Here is a 20,464-nt window from a genome sequence, read left to right as displayed (position 1 = left end):
TAAAAAAGTTTAAAAAAATGCGATTTAGTGCTTGCGCATTGACCTTTAAGTTTATCACTCATACGTACTGTTGCCCTTGATCAAAAATTTTAATTTCATATAGGTGGCGTAGACTTGTCATTACTTATTGAGTCTAAACATAAAGGTAACCTTGTCACCTTTACAAACGGGTAAAGAAAAATAAAGTCGCACCACAGAATCAAACAATTTTTTTTTTTAATTTATCGCCCCCAAACCATATGCAGAATATGTGGATAAAAAGCTATTAACATATTTTTAAAAGAAGTAACATGGGGTGACCCTCTTAAGAGTGTATCGTGGCCAAAATAATTGTTAAGGCACCGATGTTAATAATAGGCGAAACAGTTTAAGGTTGACAAATTTATGTAACGGTCTTTATTTAAATAAAATTTTAAATTATAATAGAGAGCTTTAAAAAACTTTGTGTTGCTGCTTCGCTGGTTTTTTCTCAAGTAGAGCTGCCATACTATATGTTGGTAGTGCCATATTCGCATAAGTGGCAATTCGATTTGGAGGCAGACTTTACAATTTAAATTACGGCGGTAACAATAATTAAAAACAAACAAAGCAATATAATTGTACCGAAAATTCATAAATTTTTTTTTTTTTTTTTATCCTTGCATAATAGGGTATAGGGTATTATAATTTCAGTCAAATGTTTGCAACGCAGTGAAGGAGAAGGTTTGCTTCAGAAGAACTGTCCTGTAGAGCAAAGAGGACAGTACGGTCCTCTTTGACGGCAAAGTTTCCTCTTCATCAAAATTCAGATTCAGCTTTCCAACCAAAAAAAAGGTGCTCTCCATTTTGTTAACGATTTTGAACGAAATTAAATATTTGACAAGTCTAGATATGGGAAAAGATTTGACTACCCAAAACTCATACTGGCTTACGTGCCGTATGAGTAATCTTTTTGGGAACTTTGAGACAATTGCGCAAGCCCTTAGACTTAATTTAAAATTTTTTGGATTTTAGTTTAAGTTATTTTGCACAAATATCTTGTTTTTAAAAGGGTGAGATGTACATTGTATATATTTTTACTTGTCGAAGCAAGAAATTAGCTTGTGGTTTTATAAATATTTACATTTTTATCAAAACGAAAAAAGTACTTAAAGCTTAAGAAAATTAACTTTAAACGCCTAAGGATAGGCAACGTAGTTTTTATTAGAGTTTAACTTTAGCTTTGACTTTTTTCAATAGCCCAAAGCTGAGCTCTTTCTGTTTTACAAAAAAAACCTAGACAAAATATGAAAAAATTAAAATATAGAATATTTTTAAAACCTTCCTTTCAACCCGGCCGCAACTTTGTTTTTAAATTCCCCAGTTATCACAAGGTTCCTATACAACCTTGTACTTACTGATCAGATTGGCACCTGCTGCCTGGTTGACTTAGCCACTCAGCTTTACAACTATACCTAAAGGTACTTAATTTAATAATTCAACATTTCGCCATGACTCGGTCCCCGCTTTTATGAGAGTGTCTGCAGTTTTTGGCATGTAATACAAATAAATTTCGACTAAACGCTTTTAAACAGTCACAGACAATGCGTCGTCGCGTCGTCTGGAGGTGTGAAGGTGGGGAAAGGGGGTCGAAGGCAGGGGCAGGGGTTCCAGACCGGAAGTGACGAGAGCACAACGGCAATGGCTGCTGCCCTCCAACAGCAAAATGGCAACATTCTGCCCAGGATGGCTGCGGCAATTAACTCAAATTGATAATGACAACGGAAAAGTTGTAGGCAACCTGAAGTGTCGGCAGTGTTGGTCTGAGTGTGGGCGGTTCTTTATTTGGGGGCGGGGCAAATCGGTGACGTGATTTCATTTTGAGTGCATCCAAAACGGCGACACATTTCGACACGTCCTTTGACAACGCCCTTTGGCGTAATTAAAACGAAATAATTTTCGACAAGTTTGGTTTGCTTCGACTTGGCTTTTTTGCTTGCCCCTAACTTGGCTTACTCATCGACTCGAGGCACGTAGATTGAGTCTTTCATATGGCTGGCAATCCGCTGCTCTCCCGAGGCTCCTTATCAGGATGCTAAATGTACACTGCGAAAAACCAAAAATTTTAAAAATCTTTTATTGATTATTTATTGGTAATAAATTTAAAAAGTACTAACAGACAAGTTTGATTTTTGAAATAGTTAAACAATAATTATTATTAAAACTTGAAAGGGAATTTTTCGAGGATTTTAATTACCTAATTTTGAAATAAATACTCGGAAATATTAAAGATAAATAGTAAATTGTAATTTTTTCAATATTTCGTTCTATAGATTTTATTTAAAAATTTTGTCAGTGCAGTTCAACTCACTTCCCGGTAACGTTCATGTTGGAATTTTTATTTAATTTGCTTCTGCTGTCGTGGGGTTTTATCTTCTCCGGCTTTGTTGTTTTCGGAGTTTGCTGCATTGTTTGAAATTAATTTCACTTGTCGTACATTGAACCATCAGAAGGGTCGCCCGAGCCCCTATCCTTTCATTGCCCCCCTCCAGCAACTACGCCTCTGTCAAACGATGTGTGCGTGCCGTTGTCAATGCCGCTTAGCACTGCATAAGTTTAAGGACCTTTCGGTGGGTATGGATAAACGGAGAAGCGAAGTTGGCAAGTCAAACTCTGTTGAGGATGGCTGAAATGTTGGCTCGGATGCACTCCACTCGGCAATCGGTTGCCAAATCAACGCGCTAATCATGTTGGCAGCTGGCAGCAATGCATTTTCCAGCTAACTGACGGACGGAGTGATGTCAACAGCTCGTCCTCGTCCTTCCCAGTCCTGTGGTCCTCGTATTCTTTTTTTGCCAGGCCTCAGGCTATGCCAGTCCTGGCTTCCGATTTTTTCGTTTCCAGCCAGGCGGTTTCGGGTTCGGGTTCGGGCCAGCTGACAGCAACAGCTAACTTATGTGGCCCAGAACCGGAGAACCAGAATGCAGAGCCATCGGCCATCAGCCATATCCCCGTCCCAGGACACATCCGCGCTTCTTGTCATTAATCACTGACAATAATGAACTTCCGCCGTTTCCAGAATGCAGGGCGACTTCTGTCGATCTGGGCAAATGCACTCGGAAAATATTTTAGAGAATTTTTGGGGGTGTCTTTTATTGCGAACCGGATAAAAAATACCTTAAATTTTTAAAGGGATTTATTTTATGAACCTGATTTTATTAACAGTTTGCTATTTTCCATAACTGTAGTAAGCTTTTTATACTTTTTTCATTTGTTCACTTTTATATTTAAATTGTATAATTGTAATTTAACTATATATTTAAATTGTTTTTTTATCTTCCAATTGAGGTTAAACATTTTTAGAAGAACTTACAGAAAGATTATAACGAATAGGTTTTCACCAACAATGAGACAACTTTTAAATGTTACCTTTTATATATTTTATGTACTCAGAATTGCATCAGGACTCTTTATCTAACTTCTTTAAATCATTTAGCTATAAACATTTATCCCTAGAGGTTTTACACAAGATGCCAAAGATTTAGAGCCGATGAGATGCTCTCCTTAAATAGTTATTTCTTCAAAACAATTGCTTCTTTATGGAACTTGTTTTTTCCAAGTGCATTGTTGTCATTAGCGCAATGTTGCAGAATTTATCGTGTGACTTATGAGAGCTACGATGGGCCCCAAAAGTCTAACCCAGTCCGGTCTAGACTTTCAACTGACCTCTCGCTCGGTTCGCAGGCTTGTTTGTTTTTGTATCCACATTTCTTGTGATTTTATCGCTTCGATTTACGACTCATAAAAATGTTAGAGTACAGAGCGGGACTTTTATCTGTCTGCCTGGGATGTGCTGGAACTAGTAAGCCATTCTAGGTCCCCATACCTATTTCCATCCAAGAAGCCCAGCCCTCTGGCCCTTTGGTCGTGGCCATTTAATGCTCGACTGCTCTTGTGACCGGGCCTGCAGTTAGCAGTTAGATGTTCATATGGGCCCCGTCTCAATGTTGTTGATTTTTATGGGATTTTGGCGATGCAGAAATTATTCTTAGGCTGCCAGAAGCGCAATTGAACCAAATAAACATAGAGAAAGCCATTATAAGCTGGTATTGAAGTTTGAACTCTGAATGGGTGCGAAGCAGAATGAATGTAAGGAAAGTATTTTGAGAGCAGGGCATTTAAATAACAGACAATTCTCTTATTTCTATCAGGTTTCTAATAGAGCTGGAAAACTATCGATATTTTAGATATTTTGACAATATTGATTCGATAATGTCGATGTTTTGAAGCGAAACACAAATTAAATATTAAAAAATATTTTTCACGCTCTACTTTGTATACAAAAATATATATATTGGTTTCCGATTTTTATTAGTAAAATTCTCGGTTTTTGTTTGACCTAATCCCTTTAGTGCTTCCCTTCCCTATATCTCTGATCTCCTTTCACTACAATTTATTCGCCACTCGAAGTGAGTTAGCAGCAATTTTCCTACCAATCTGAAGTAGCAACATCCTGCATTTGACAGTTATTAGATTAACACCTAACGGCCAACGGGATGGAGCTCTTTATTCCTGACACGAGACAGACAACGGATACTCGATTACTCTCTCTGTCGTTCAGGCCAGGCGATGTTGCACGAAATTGGACAAACAATAAAGCGCTCAAAATGTATGCGAACATAAAATCTCGGCCGGACCGTAGGAGTAGACCAGACCAGCACGGGCCAAAACAAAAGGCCAAAACCAAAGCCCTGTTGTCCATGTCCTCGATGGGAGGACGTATGGTTGGAGGAGGGCCTACAAAATACTGAATACAGCATACAGAGCGTACAAGCGATGTCAATTTCAGACAAACAAGCCAACGAAAGTAGATAAACGTATGTGAGCGCGTGTGCATATTGATATATGGCCAGGATATTGATATATATGTATATGGCTTATATGACATTCAAGATGGGCTCGGCCCACCCACTCCCACCGACGACTGTCCATTTCGAGCAGCACATAAAAAGTGGGAGTGAGTGCCAGTTGAAAGCTGTCAGTGGCTGTTTAGATTTACGTGCCGCACTGCAGCCATGTCAGCTGAATGGCCACCACCCACAAAAAGCCATAGGAGTACTACTCTCCACCGATCCCCTCATCCAGAATTGCACTTTGTAACAATGCAAAAACAACCAGACAGGACCCGGACCCCCATACTGATGCCCGTTGTCATCGCTCTGACTTTTTGTTAATGAAAGTGTCAGCTAGACAAACGCACCCCAGACCGCCGTCCTGGGTTTTACCTCACCGATGGCTCACCTCACCTAAACCCCATTTGAAAGCCCCGGCCTTTTGTCCGTTTTGGGCCCCTGGCTCTGTGGGAAATACTTCCCATTTTGGGTCCAATAAATTATGATCCGGCTGATTTGCGTTGTGGCTATTGTAAAAGCGCTCGCTTCCACTGCGAATTTGCGAGCTGTCGTCTGCCAACGGCGTCTTTTGTTTCGATTTCCCATCGAGCGGTCGCCTAATGGGAAATTTTAATAATTATTTCGCTTGTGATATATTGCCTACTTTGGGGCTGATCAAAAAAGCCCTGTTGAGTTAATTCATTAGCTATTTAACTTTATTTAAAAATATAAATCTGACCGAAATTATCATTTGTACAGTCATTACTTTGACACTTTGCTATTTATCGATATTAAATTTGTTTTTTCATTTCAAAATATCGATATTATCGAGTTAATATTGTGAAAATATCGAAAATATCGATAATTTTCATGCTCTATTTTATAAATATTTGTATGTTAAGAACGGTAATTTTGTTGTGAGTATGCGAAGAATATTTCTATAAATATGTTTTACCTACAATTTAATCTTCTTTAGCGACCGAGAAAATGAGACGTATTTAATTTGATTATCCCCACTATTTTTACATATTTGCTAATTTCTCCCGGTGGTCCCACCAAGTTTCCATAGAGAAATGCTTAGCAATTAGCGAGTAAGTCCAGGGCCCGTCCTTATGCTCCATAATCCTAAATGCCTCTAACTTAATATATATGCCAGAAACATCGAAATTATCGAATCATTATTGTGAAAATATTGGAATTTTCGAATCGATATTGTGAAATTAAGCTATATCATAAATACCATTTTATACATACCAGGTCGTTAAGAACGATAATATTGTTGTGAATATGTTAATAATATGTCTATAAATATGTTGCACCCACAATTTAATCTTTTTCAACGACCTCAAATTATACCGAGAAACTAAGAAGGCCTTCATTTGATAATCCCCACTATTTTCACATATTTGCTAATTTCTCCCGGTGGCCCCACCATATTTCCATGGAGAAATGCTTAGCAATTAGCGAGCAAGTCGAAGGACCGTCCTTATGCTCCATAATCCTAAATGCCTCTAACTCAATTTACATGCCAGAAAGCGACAGAAGCTAAGCCGGGGCAAAGCTGGGCAAAGTTAAGGATTCAAGGGATCCCCGATCCCAACCCGGTCCTCTCGACATTATTAAAACGGATAAATCGCGACGTGCAACGATGTGTTGGGCGAAAGTGAAAAGCTGTGCGTGGGTAATTAAAAACAGGAGCTGCAAAAGCCAAAGACGAAGCTGGAAAAGAGAGTCAGATAAGGACAGTCAAGTAATTCGCATGTCGGATTTTAATTAATTCAGGGCACCAGAAACAAGAAGCGCAACGCAGATAGGTCGACGCGGGAATCTGTCTCGTTTCCCCACCGTTTTAAGTAGGTTAATGCTATGAGGGAGGCGGGGGGCTTTCGTAAAATGGAATGGGAAGTCGGGGGTCTCCAGTAGACGCCTTAATTGGCGGGCGTTACAAAATATTTACCGTTACATTTACCGCTCAAAAAACGGGGCGGGGAGCGGGGCAGGAAATGGGAAAAGATGATAAAGTGCGCAAATGTTTGCACTTTCCCTTTATGACTATTTAGAGACGCCAAACAATTTTAGGTGTGAAAGGGCGCCTGGTGAAGACACCCCAAAATTATTTGGTTTCACGGATGGGGGCGAGTGTTGACGTCTTGATAAGAGCATGTGTATAAAGTGTTTATATTTATATGAATATTTTTATTTACTTTTTTTTTGGATGCCCTATATGTGTACGAGCAAACTGAGTCCATACTGTCAACCCATTTTCGACTTTATTAAATTTTTAACTGCTCTGATTGGCATTTTTACACAGTAGCCCATGCAAAAAACATCCGTGAATATTTTCTTCAACAAACAAAAAAATCTTGTCTACGAGACTTGTTTACTATTGACCTCGAAACTTAGGCCCCACACACATTTGGTTTTTTACTGTTTTTTAAGTTATAAGTGGATTTAACTATACTAACAATGTGCTCCAAGACCAATGAACGGGCTACACGAGTCCATGAACCAGGAAAGGTGTGCCGGGAGTTGCTTTACCTCAGGTCGAAGGTGGTAAGTTAAATAAATTGTTTTAAGCTATGCTATGGAGTTTTATAATAATTAAAAATAACCGAATTATCCGTATATCAGCCAGTTCGTGAAGTTCCTGCCTTTACCTATCAGGCTCTGCAGCCCAATACGGTGGTAAAGCCTCCTCCAAAGTGAGTAACATAGTTCACAGAATTCAAACGATAAATATTGTATTGTTCCCAGGATCGATATCTTTAAGCGAAAGCCGGTGAAGGAGACGGTCTTTAAGATCTACTTCAACCGCGGGGACATTCCCTGCGTAATGTCCGGCCGGAGCAGCAAACAGGATCCGACCAAGGAACGTCCGGTGAAGTGGCACTGTGTGCCGGAGAATCTCGACTACTGCTACTATCTGCCCATCTTCGTGGATGGACTAGCCGACATGGACTATGACACTCGGCTCCTTGCCGTCAATGGGGCCATTGATCTCATCATGAGGTCTCCGAAGAAGGTGCTTCCTGTGCTGCCCAAGCTGATACTTCCGCTGAAACGGGCATTCCAGACGCGCGACAAGCGGATCATCATCTCCGCTCTACAGGTCATTCAGCTGATGGTCCGACTGGGTGAGCTATCAGATTATACATATTATGTTCAGGAAATAACCACAATTAAAAAAAAACCCAAAGCGTCATTCTAAGAGATAGAAGAAATGAGAATTTACTTTTTATTTACATTGGCTTCGCAAATATAAAAGTTTTTATTGTAGCAGTCTACCGGGTTCATATAATGATTATAGCTTGCTCCCAACTCAATGCACTGTTCAATGTTTAAAATAGGATTTGTGTTGACAATACTTAAATTAATATATTTAGCTTTTTGTCCTGTGTACTCTGATGTAAATTCGCCCTTATATAGAACATTACTGATGTCCACCCAATAGTTGTTCTTACGATCCAGGTGTACTGTGATATCAATCCACTCCTGCTCATCTTGGAGACTTACTAGTTTGCTTCTCATGCTATCACATTTATCAATCGCTTCATACCAGTTCATTTTTTCTTTGTTCTCGATATAATAGAACTTTTTACCAATTCTCTTAAAATTGGTTAGTAATCCTGCTCTTGCTTTTGAATCATCAAGTTCTAGATCTTCCTTGGGAGCTAATATAATAGTTTTGTTTTCTACCTTATTAAAGTCGAACTTCGGTTTTAGAGTAGATTCAAAAATTTCCGCTATATGTTGTGTTTCCGACAGAACTTCCAAAATGCGCGGTACGTGGCCCAGATTTTTTCCTTCAGAGTAATTATTACTTAATCTCATCTTTACTGGTTCCAGGTTCTCACAATCTCTTTTCCTACTCACAAGGTCTTTTAAAATGCTAAAGTTTCGAAACTGATAAGCAAACTGAAAAACAAAAGTAAAAATAAGTATTTATATTTTTTTTTAATTTTTAATAAATTACCATTAAAGAAATTAACACCAATAATAACAGTATTGGAATTGTTTGTGTTATATTATTCATGATTAAGAAATCGAGGAGCAATATACGATGTTATTACCTCGCTGGATTAGGAAATAATGAGCTTCGGTTTTTGAAGCAAACTCATTATATATATTTCCGCTGATATGATAGGGCTATTTCACAGCATTACGACGACGTAGGATTCCTAAAAACTTTCTTACAGCCTGCGTACTTACAATCTTCTAAAAACTACATATGACGTTTTATTGCCTGTTACATGACTAATTATTTTTCGAATTTGTATTGAAATGTAACTAACATATTTCTGATTTTAATCCTTAGGTCCCTGTGTGGGTCAGGCCCTGGTTCCCTTTTACCGCCAATTGCTGGCCGTGTGCAACCTGTACAAGAACATCAATGTAAACCTGGGAGAGGGGATTGACCCCGATCGCAACTGTCGCATTGGCGACGTCATCGAGGACACCCTGAAGCTGCTGGAATATTGCGGAGGTCCCAACGCTTTCATCAATATCAAGTATATGGTGCCCACCTACGAGAGCAGCGTCTTCCCCAAATGCGAAGCTCCCGAGCCCAGAGACTCTTAAGATTTCCGCTTTCCAATTCGTTTTTCATCAGTTAGCGGTTTCAGTTAACGAACATTTGCAAAAGAGTTTAACCTGCCAAATTGAACATTGTGAACTTTTAAATCGGGGATGAGTAAAAACCAAATTTTAAACAGTATGTTATTGGATGGGGATTACTGGCCACAATAAATTTTATTAAATGAAGGATATTATTTCTTTTTTTAATCTTTATTCTTTGTTAATGGTCATCCCAATCCCATTTATGTGTTTTCTAAGAACTTACATTGTGCTACTCACAACATGATATTAGGAAATTAAATGACTATTATTTGTTCTGCACACTCAGAAAAAAACGCATCCTAAATTTGAGCGCGATTTATACTTGATTTCGGATAGTATTTTTTGGGCTTGTTTTAAGAATGAGAATGTTGGGCGTTCTTCAATTAAGAATAAATCATTATTAAAACCCAAATTATCCGCAAATGTTCTTGATTCCAGAACATAATTCAATAAACAGGACTAAACAAGCCCCAAGTATAATTTATTCTAAAAAAATAATTTTTCATGGTAAGCACAAACATTCTTAATTTGATTACTAAAAGTACTTAATTCCAGAAAATTAGGTTTTAGTATTCTGTAAATAAGAATGAATTATTCTCATCAGTAGTATTAAAATTAAAAAATAAAAAGCATTTTGACAAGTACAATTTGTGCTTAAGCCAATGTTAAAATGTACTAATTAATTTAGTTAACGAGTACCAATATTGATTAAAGTAAAATAGAATTGGCGCTAGACTAAAAAAGATTAGTTCACAAAAACTGTATAATGTAGGTACATATGTTTATAAAACACAAGTAGTTCAATGTTATTAAAAATTAAGAGTTAGATCCTCGAAACAAGCAAATTTTGTTAAATCGGAGAAAATTTTGAAATTAATAATTGTTATTAAATACTGTGAAAAACGTGCATCATATATGCCAAAATACGATTCGATTTGAAAAACATTTAAATTCATAGCTAAGAAATAAATTCTCAAAACAAGCCGATTTTATGTTTAAATCGGGGAGAAAATAGCAAATTACGGATTTTGTGTCACTCCATTTTTAACTTGTTAAGAGGTGTTTTTGTTTTATATTATTTAAAACTAAGAATTAAATTCTCAAAACAAGTACACGTTGTACTTAAATTAAGTATGCAAATAAAAGTACTTATGTAGGTTTTTTGGTCATCGCCGCGTAAGAGCGAGCGTGGCCGAGCTGTTAGAACGTCCGACTGTGGTGAGTGAGGTTGCGGGATCGAATCCTGGGAGAGGTATGTGATTTTAAGAAAAATGTTTCGTAAGTATAAAACACATTTTTATCTACAAATCTTTATACATTTATGAGTAATTAAGTTTAAGATTATACAAAATAAGTATTGTTAACTAATAAAACAACACAATGATTTATACTATTAGTTTAAGAATATTTCATACTTCATTTGAGCATAGCTTATATACTCATATACTCATATACAAGTAAATCGGATTAAATTTGTACAAATAATAATATTAACCCTTCACTCTAAAGCAATTTTCATTAAATTTTTAAAATTGTTTTTTTATTTTTTACATTATTTGAGTAGAATTTATACTTAATTTAAGAATAATTAATTCTGGGTTCAAGAACATTTCATACTTAAGTACGCCCGAAAATGTTCTCAAATTAAGAATGTCGGTTTAAGAATAAAACGTTCTTGAAATGAAAAAACAAGCCCATTTCGTACCTGTCGCCCTTTCAAGACCATTTGGGCTTGAAACAAGCACAATGTGCTTGGTTTTTTTTCTGAGTGCAGCTTTAAATCCTCAGTTCAGAGATAAATCAGACTAAAAGGGGAAAATATATATATCTGTCAAGTTCTTGGAAGTAATTTTTGTGCAGAAATAAGGCTTTGAAAACAATCATAAATGTATAAATAACCCTTCAAAAGTAAGAGCTTATTTCAAAATGTTTTTTCCCAATTTAAGTTCGAACCGAATTTAAAGACATTTATAACAGGGAACGTAACTGTTATAAGTTTTATTTTAAAAATCACACTTTAACAGTTATTTTCTGATTTGTAAAGTAAAACTCAAAGAATAACTGTTATTTTTTGAGTTTTATAATAAAAGTTGACAAATAACAGTTATTCGTCGTGATCAAAATAAAACTCAAACTTGATTTATGGCGATTTTGTGGGTAAACAAAATTTTAAAAAAATATGGGTATAAAATATGCGCGGTTGCCTTTTTTAACAAATTTTTAGTAAGTTATAAAAAGCACGGGTATTATGTTTTTTTTAATTATTTCATTTTTTCAAAAATGTCAAGGGAATAACTGTTATTCATAAAAATCAAAAAATAACAGTTATTTTTTGAGTTTTATTATAAAAATCAAAAAATAAAAATCATTACGGATTTGTAAACTACAATGGCTAATAAAAATTGTGGTGTATTTAAAAAATTTTTAGGACCCTTCTAAGTGCGTGATTTTTTTGTATGAAAAATTTACAATAACAGTTATTTTCGTTCCCTGATTTATAACACAGGCCGACAAAATGTGACATGGGTCGATGTCCAGGCCTGCCACCATTTTATTTCGATAAATGAGGCTTTTCTAAGCATAAGTTGCCACTACGCCTATAGTCCATCAGCTCTGGTATTTGCGGTATCTTTAATTTAAGAAAATCACAAAATTTCTTCGGCTTTTGGGATATATCTTCAATAGTGGTCAACCAATTTTGGTAATCTTTTCGGAATTAAATAGTTACATGTCTCTTTTATACGGTCGTTTTGGAAAATGCAATCTAACTCAACCACAAGAGGAGGTGGGCGCATTTAAAATTTTAAAGTCACAGCAAAGTTTAAAAATCTTCATTTGTGAACAGCGTTTAAAAATTAAATAAAAATATTTTCTTCTACAATGCATTTTTGATCCAAAGACACCTTATGTCCTTAATTTTTAGGACACTCATCAGGTTTTTGTGAATTGTTTTGGAATTTTTAAAATTGTTTTTCTTACTTCCTTCACAGTGACGATTCACAAACAGTGCCCAAAACTGTCACTATTTTACGTAACGAATAACTATTTTTGAGCACAAGTAACCTTTGCTTTAAAAATATTTATACATGGGCGTAAGTTAAAAGCTAGAGGGGGATTAGACTTCAGTCATTTCAGCCCCCAAAGATTAGTAGGCTACGCTCATGTGCTTATATTCAAAGCAAAACTACTTAGATCGTTTAGAAATATGTTATTTAAAATTGTGACAGGTTTGGGCACTGTTTGTGAATCGTCACTGTGAAGGAAGTAAGAAAAACAATTTTAAAAATTCCAAAACAATTCACAAAAACCTGATGAGTGTCCTAAACAGTAAGGACATAAGGTGTTTTTGGATCAAAAATGCATTGTTGAAGAAAATATTTTTGTTTAATTCTTAAACGCTGTTCACAAATGAAGATTTTTAAACTTTGCTGTGACTTTAAAATTTTGAATGCGCCCACCTCCTCTTGTGGTTGACTTAGATTGAATTTTCCAAAACGACCGTATAAAATAGACATGTAACTATTTAATTCCGAAAAGATTACCAAAATTGGTTGACCACTATTGAAGATATATCCCAAAAGCCGAAGAAATTTTGTAATTTTCTTAAATTAAAGATACCGCAAATGCCAGAGCTGATGGACTATAGGCGTAGTGGCAACTTATGCTTAGAAAAGCCTAATTTATCGAAATAAAATGGTTGCAGGCCTGGACATCGACCCATGTCACATTTTGTCGGCCTGTGTAATATGTAAGTGCATGTTCTTAATTCCGACCCACACTGGATCCCTAAACCTTCATGTAAATACTTCAACCTTAACTATATTTCCGTGTAGGACTTTTTGCCTAAAGGAATATTCATGTTCAGCTGCACTTACCCCGTACTTGTGTCAACGACTTACCACCCCGACCCCCGGAAAGCAGCCATCTGTTAGACAGTCAAGTGATAAATGCCTAATTAATTTTTAATTTTCAAAAACGCAGAAATAACGGGCAGGGAAATGCAAACAAAAGCAGACGCTGCAATATATACTTTTATGTTTTCTGTTTCTGGCCAATAGAATAAGTCGTGCCATAAATAAAAAGCTCATTACAATAAATCATAAAGCGAAAATGGTTCAATTCGCTCTGGCTCTTTTAATGGAATATCCGTGTAGAGAGTGTCGAGTGTCTGTTTGCCAGAATTTGTCTAAGGATGCGTGCTCGGGAGAGGGTGGAATTGGAAGTGGAACCGCTGCTCCTTCCCCGACTCACTATCCTGTCTGGGTCTGTCCTCCGATTCCCCTTATCTCTGGCTTAAATCAACCAAACGGGCCATACACTTCTGACTTTTCAGCGCTACTCTGCGATGCCCTGCTCAAAAATCGAAGGATGGGCACACTCTAAATTTAATTTACCTAAATTGCTTGGGGTGGATGCGGTTTAGACCTCTGCCATCGCGCTCACTTGCCATTTCCAAATTGCTCATTGCGCTTTTCGGCGTAATTAAGGACGACCCTCCAGAAATTTTCAAAAACAAATCTTGTTATCAACGGGCACCAACACGAAACAGTTGCTCCTGTTCGGTTTCTGACTAGGCTGTTGGTCACTCCGCCTACACTCGGCACATTTAACAGTCTTAATTCATCCGAATTGGCCTACACGGCGAAGATTTGTTGAAACAAATCCTGTCTTTCCTTCTGTAATAACGAAGAAGAAAATTTCGAGGATTGACAAAATAAAACTTTAAATAACAATCTCCTCTATTTAATAATATTTAGTTTAAAATAATTTTTTTTTAACTATTAGGATATAGGTTCACGGTAACTATTAGGACATACGTTAACAGTAATTGATTAGACTTTTATTTCTTATTCTTATTTCTTCGAGTCATGAAATATTTAAATATTTTGGAACTTTCTGAGCTCAAGAAATGTATTTGCACGTAAATATTTTAAATTAAAACAGAAGTTCTATTAAATAAAGAATTACCATAGCAGTCGGATATTTATAATATTTATAAAGACGCGTTTAAGAAAAAACATGCTAAATAACTGTACTCTAAATTATTTGGCATGTTTATTCTTAAACGCGTCTGAATTATCTTAATTATTTTGTTAAACACCAGAGGCTTTTAGCAAAATTTATGAAAATATTATTTTTTAAGTGTATTCTGGAACGGGATGATGGTTTGGATGGTCTCTGACCTGCTGACGGGGTCTGGGACCCCCTGCCCGGCTCGTTGGCCGGTTGGCTGCTTGATTGTGGTGCGTAGATAAAAACCTGCCAAGTGTTGCAACTCAATTTGCCCCCCAAGCCAAACCACACCCCATCTGGAAATCACCCCTCGTTGGGTTGGCCTCGCATCGTTCCAGCACACAAGTTCTTAATTCACTTTTTGGTGGCGCGTGTTTTTTGCCCGCTTGATTCTATTTCTGAATTTTTTTTTTTCAATCTCCTGTTGACGGTAAATCAAACAGTCCCCCTGGGTGCAGCGTCACTTGACGACCCACCCGTTTGGCTAAATTGCATTTACTTGCTGCGAATTTTCCATTTTATTGTGATGCTACCGGATTCAAAATGCTGGTAAAACGTTTTGACATTTTATACGCACTCCTCGAAGAGTTTTTTTTATTGCCTCGTAAGACTTACGACTTGTCTCTATAAGGACAGGGGTTGGAAACGGGTGAAAAGGGTTCACAACAGGGCACCAAAACTTTGATTTAGATGCTAAATCTTCTCGAAATTTAATTATAGGAATTGGTATATAATGAGGTGCCTAACCTAGCTTGGAATAAAAAATAATAAAGAAAACTGCAGGGTTTTCAAAAGTTTGTTTGGTATATTTTAAGAGTTCGTATAAAGCTTTTGTAGAGTGTGCTCTTTAAAAATATATGTACATGTCTGCTTAAAATAGTCTAGGTTCCTAAGAATATTATCAAACTATTTATAATAATTTTACAGTTGGTCCTAGAGTTACCCATACAATTTTTTAAAATCATAAAAAAGTATCGGTCTTAATGTTACCTTATGCTATAATCAAGTTTTTTTTTAATAAATAAAGGTCTTTTAATGCAATGTTATAATAGTTTCAGCTGCTTTGAAACGATTCCCCCGCCCAATCGCACCTTATCCAAAAATGATATCAATTTTTTGGTGAGCTACCGAAACAATCTCTCTCCTCGATGCCGTCGATTCGCCCACTCTTTCGGTTTATCCAATGCCCAGAAGGGCTTTTCCGTCACACCCAAACTGGCGAACAGGGAGCTTTCACATGCAGGACTTCCCCATTAAGTCATGCCCATGTCTACGGCTGTGTGCTGTGGCCAGTGGGTTGGAAATTGCTTTAATACCCCGGAAATTGCAGGAGAGTTGCATAAATTGACACGCAACGCCCCGTGGGCGCAATCCCATCCAATCCACTGTAATGAGTATTTCAGACATCGAAAGTACTGCCCCACTCTGCCCAAAAAATTGTTATCGATTTGGGTTGAGCAGGGAAAACCTATTTTAAGTGCAAACCTGGAAAACAAAGAGATCTACAGCGAGAAAGAGCTATATAAATGAGTAATTAAACTGAGGGGATCAATAGTTACAGATGGATTGTTTGGGGTTAGTTGTTCTCCTGGCTGCTATTGCAGTAGCCGAAATAGAGGCCTTCAACTGCACACTTCCATTGACTCGGGTCGGCGAAAAACAATACTATGTGGAGAGCAAGGACAAGGTGAGTGTTTACAACAAAGTATATTATTTTGTATCTTATTATTAAAAAATCAAAAAACATTCCGCATTAAAATATGATTAATCAAAAAAGACCTAGACCCACAAACTTAAATAATTCAAAAAGGATAAACTTTTGAGAAGGGTGGTTTTTAACTTGAAGAATTTTTATAAAGTTGCTTGAAAAAAAAATACTTATCTTTTAAATATATTTTTTGCAAATAGTTAACCTGGTACGATGCCAATGAGCGCTGCATCCGAGCGGGACTCCAACTGGCCACCGTGGACTCCGAGTACAAGTTCAACGAGCTGGTCGACTTTCTATCCACCATGGGCTACCGGGGCGATTGGGTGTGGGTGGGTGCCATTGGGCGCCAGGGCAGTTGGCTGCAGTTCGGACCCGCCCGTCCGCTGCCCTACGCCAAGTGGTACGTTGGCCAGCCGGATAATTTGAACAGCGAGAACTGCATGAATCTTTACCGCATCGGGGAGCCTTGGTTCATGAACGATTACGTCTGCCGCTACAAGCTATCGTACATTTGCGAATACGACAACACCAGGATATACACAAATTAGACAAATATGCAAGGGACGATCGATACATATAAGCTAAAAAATAAAAAGGCCAATTAACCTGTACATTATATTCATATTTAATAAAATTTTTGGTTTTGTTATATTAACTCTTATTATTAGTATTATGTTTTTAAGAAATTTTTGTTAACAAGTGTTATAATGAATATGAATTAAAGGAACCAAAATAAATACATTTTAATTTACTAATCGAACTAAAAGAAATCTCTAGCATTACACTCAATGCAAAAAAGAAAGAAGACTAAAATTTGGACAGGTGTGGGCACAGTTTGTGAATCGTCACTGGGAAAGAAGTTAGAAAAAAAATTTTGAAAATTCCAACACCATTCACAAAAACCTGACGAGTGGGTTAAAAAAATGATTATTTTTGGGTCAAAAAAGAATTGTCGAAGAAAAAATGTTTATCTAATTTTTAAAGGCTGTTCACAAATTAAGATTTTAAAACTTTTCTGTGACTTTAAAATTTAAAGTGCGCTTATGTAACCTTGAAATTTTAAAACGATCATATAGAAGAGATATGTAACTTTTAAATTACGAAAAAAGGAAGAAAATTGGTTGACCACTCTTGAATATATATACCAAAAGATACTGCAAATACCAGAGCTAATGGACTAGAGCAATTTATGCTTAGAAAAGCCTCAATTATCGAAATGGTTAAAAAAATTATTAAAAATTATTACTCACTTACTTAAAAAAATTTTTCATTTTTTTGTGTCCCTATCCTGAGAGTCCTTATGATTACTTATAGACTTATAGATATTTATCATAAAGTAAAATCAAATAACGAGCTTTTACTTATAAAGATACAATTTTTAATTTGTTTGCTAGGGTAATTGTTAATTAAAAAACCTCCCGCCTTATTTCGATACATTTTCGCACAAGTACGCGTACTCTTTAAAACAACTCAAGTCGTACATGGACCAGCTGCCACTGGTGACCTTGATGCCCAAGCAATTCTCGGAACTTGCGTAATCATTTGGCTCAGAGGGACCCCACTTGAAGAAGGACAGTATCTTGGAGTTGGCGATTGAGATCCAAGCTCCGGATTTGATGCCAAAGCCGGAAAACCAGACCGCTTCTTCTGCGGAGAATCCCAATTGATTAAGATAGGTGGTGACTGCGTTCAGTTCCTCTTCGCTGTCGATGTGAGCTAGTTGGGAGCCCAGTGCCATGCATCTTCGGGAGGAATCCCACCAATTGAACTGAAATCAAAATTTTAAAATACTTAAAAAGCTTAAGAAAAGTGCTTTTTTAAAATTTTTAAAGATTTAAGAATATATTACAGAAAATCCTAGATCATTGCTTACCTTGTTTCGCTCCAAGTAATACGCACTGTTGCCCAGTGGGACAAACTTCACGCTGCAAGTGCCATCCTGTGCCAGGACGACGCCCAATAGGGCGGTCAGAATTACTAGGGTCTTCATGTTGATGAGGTGGTCGCCAACTGTATTTCCCAGATATTTCGCCAGCACTTATATAATAGTTCTTATCATGTTTTAGGCGCAAGTTCGTTTGCTCTTCGCGTTCTATTTCCCCCATTTTTGGGGGGTCAGCTTTACGTCCACAAACGCGCTATTTGACCAGACACAAAGAGCCATTGTGGACTTTGGGCCCCGCCAATCCGTTTGTCCATTTGTGCAATCCGCACTTAGCCGGTCACGACCAGACATAAAGAGTCTGCCCTATCGGGCGCAGATGGTCGCATTTTCACGAACCACGTGCGTTTTGTGGAAGCTGCCCGGAAGCGAATCGAAATTATCACCAATTTGCAGTCATCGAAATCCAATTATGGGGCGTGTGTGAGACCGTTTTCAGATCCGTTTGTAACCCAAAAGCGGTAGGTCCTCAAATCCTCTGCAGCCAAGTGCGCCATATGCTGGCAGCGAGATACCCAAAAGTGCAGCGCGAATCGGAATAGAAATGGGTGCAGGGACACTCTGCAACAAAGAATTGTGAGCAGGGGGTGTGTTAAGGAATTTATGACATATTGTTTTTTAACAGTATAGTAATTTTTAAAAACTAAACGAATAATCACCAAGTTAAATTAGTAAAGTTTTATTGCGTCAAATCGTATTAAAATTGTATAATTTAAAACTGAAATGAATAAAATAGTTGGAAAACATTTTAATGTTACAATGCTGCCAAATTAAGAAATATCAGTTAAATATTTAACAATTGAATTTATTCCTAACTTAACTCCTTAACTTTGTTGCTCAGTGTAATCGGATTAGGCTGGCTGCAGTTTCCTAGCCAACTGGAGGGAAGCACAAAAAAAACATAATTTGCGAGAATTGTCACACGACACGGTTCGGGGGCACTTTGTACTGACTTATTTGCAATTTGCCAAATGGAATCGGGAGCAAAAGAGGATGAAGGTCACAGGGCGTGGGTTTGGGATTTGAATTGGGTTTGGATTTGGGGTGGCCAAGTGGAACGCGGCAGACGGGACACTAAATCATGCATGTCAAGTCGAGTAGTTGTCCCGCTTGCAGCTCTATTGAACTCATCATAATCGCCAGTGCGAATACGCATCATTATCGACTGCATTTTCCCCGGGGGGTTGACGTTGACCTCCTCCCCCGCCAAAAAACACACCCCTCTAAGTTTTTCGCTTAGTTCCGGCATGCGACAGATGCAACAGACGTGCAGACTTCCGGGGTCTGAGGTCTGGGGTTTTGTGGTACGACCGCAAGAGGGTCTTGAAAAGGGCCTCCCTTTCCATCCCCAATTTTCCCCCTCTGACGCTGTCACTGCTCATTGTCAGGTAAGTGTCGGGGAGGGGGTGGCCTTGCGGGAAGGAGGAGGATGGGCTGACGGACGGTCAACAAGCCACAGGAGCAGCGACAGCCCTCGAAACAGCACCGAACATTTCCATTTTTAAGGGCCTTAAACCAACTTTTTTGCACTCAAGCAACCTGCCAGATTACGTCAGTGAGGGAAGGTGGCCATAAAAAATCCTTGCATGCACAGTGGGCGAAATGCTGGTAGAAAACAGGTTGTTTTAATTCGAAAAACTTTATTATAATAAGTATTGTATAGAAATTAAATAATAATTTATTTAAAGTGAATCACTAGTTCCGCCAACAATTTAGTTTTTATTTATTATAGTCTGTATTAATTCTTAAAAATAAATATAAACTCATTTTTTCCGATAGTTGTTAATCCCTTATTAATACGAAATTTTCCTGATTAATCCGCATTTAAGTTGACACTTAGCCACTGTGGTTTCTATCCACCATCAGCAGCATCACGAGCATCAGGAGCAGCAGCGATGGCTGTGGCGACACAACAAAGGACATATAGACGATAAGACGACGACAACGGCAAAGGCAGCCGACTCTCGCTGCTTCCGCTGCAACTACACTTAGGATATTTAATAGAACATTTATATTACTTCCAGAAAAAAAAAGAAAACAACAGAAAAGTCGAGCACCTCGAGCTACCTACTAATATGTACGAGCATTATTTTACATTATTCTCTTCATATTCGGAATTTTTCTAATGAAATTGAATAAAACGATTTAAAAATTTATTCCGAGTGTAGGCCAATGTGGAGGGTTAGGGGAAGGGGGATGACTAAAAGGGGGTGGAAAATGATTTCCACTTGGAAGCGACCAAAGGCAGCCGACACCCGCCAACAATAAAAGCAAATTCAATGCGTTTTGTGATAATTTCGCACTACACGAGAAACGATAAACCCAGGCAGA

The 20,464-nt window shown here is 37.5% G+C and overlaps 3 protein-coding genes across 3 annotated transcripts; 2 read left to right on the top strand and 1 right to left on the bottom strand.

The window, feature by feature from the left end:
- Window positions 1-7,147: 7,147 nt before the first annotated feature.
- LOC108069525 (parkin coregulated gene protein homolog) lies at window positions 7,148-9,564 on the top strand. Its single transcript, XM_017159632.3, has 4 exons — window positions 7,148-7,403; window positions 7,482-7,552; window positions 7,605-7,984; window positions 9,166-9,564. Exons 1-4 carry the CDS (start codon window positions 7,317-7,319, stop codon window positions 9,426-9,428), a joined length of 801 nt encoding a protein of 266 aa, XP_017015121.1. The 5' UTR covers window positions 7,148-7,316; the 3' UTR covers window positions 9,429-9,564.
- Window positions 9,565-16,023: 6,459 nt separating this feature from the next.
- Window positions 16,024-16,946, top strand: LOC108069526 (C-type lectin domain family 4 member D-like). The gene is made up of 2 exons (XM_017159634.3): window positions 16,024-16,167; window positions 16,389-16,946. Exons 1-2 carry the CDS (start codon window positions 16,042-16,044, stop codon window positions 16,737-16,739), a joined length of 477 nt encoding a protein of 158 aa, XP_017015123.2. The 5' UTR covers window positions 16,024-16,041; the 3' UTR covers window positions 16,740-16,946.
- A 600-nt stretch (window positions 16,947-17,546) lies between these two features.
- LOC108069678 (C-type lectin 37Db-like) lies at window positions 17,547-18,222 on the bottom strand. The gene is made up of 2 exons (XM_017159847.3): window positions 18,065-18,222; window positions 17,547-17,959 (listed from the first exon to the last, which is right to left on the bottom strand). Exons 1-2 carry the CDS (start codon window positions 18,179-18,181, stop codon window positions 17,615-17,617), a joined length of 462 nt encoding a protein of 153 aa, XP_017015336.2. The 5' UTR covers window positions 18,182-18,222; the 3' UTR covers window positions 17,547-17,614.
- Between the last annotated feature and the right edge of the window lie 2,242 nt (window positions 18,223-20,464).

This window comes from Drosophila takahashii, chromosome 2L, assembly GCF_030179915.1.
Source record: "Drosophila takahashii strain IR98-3 E-12201 chromosome 2L, DtakHiC1v2, whole genome shotgun sequence".
NCBI lineage: Eukaryota > Metazoa > Arthropoda > Insecta > Diptera > Drosophilidae > Drosophila > Drosophila takahashii.
This window is presented reverse-complemented; position numbering and strand designations above follow the sequence as displayed.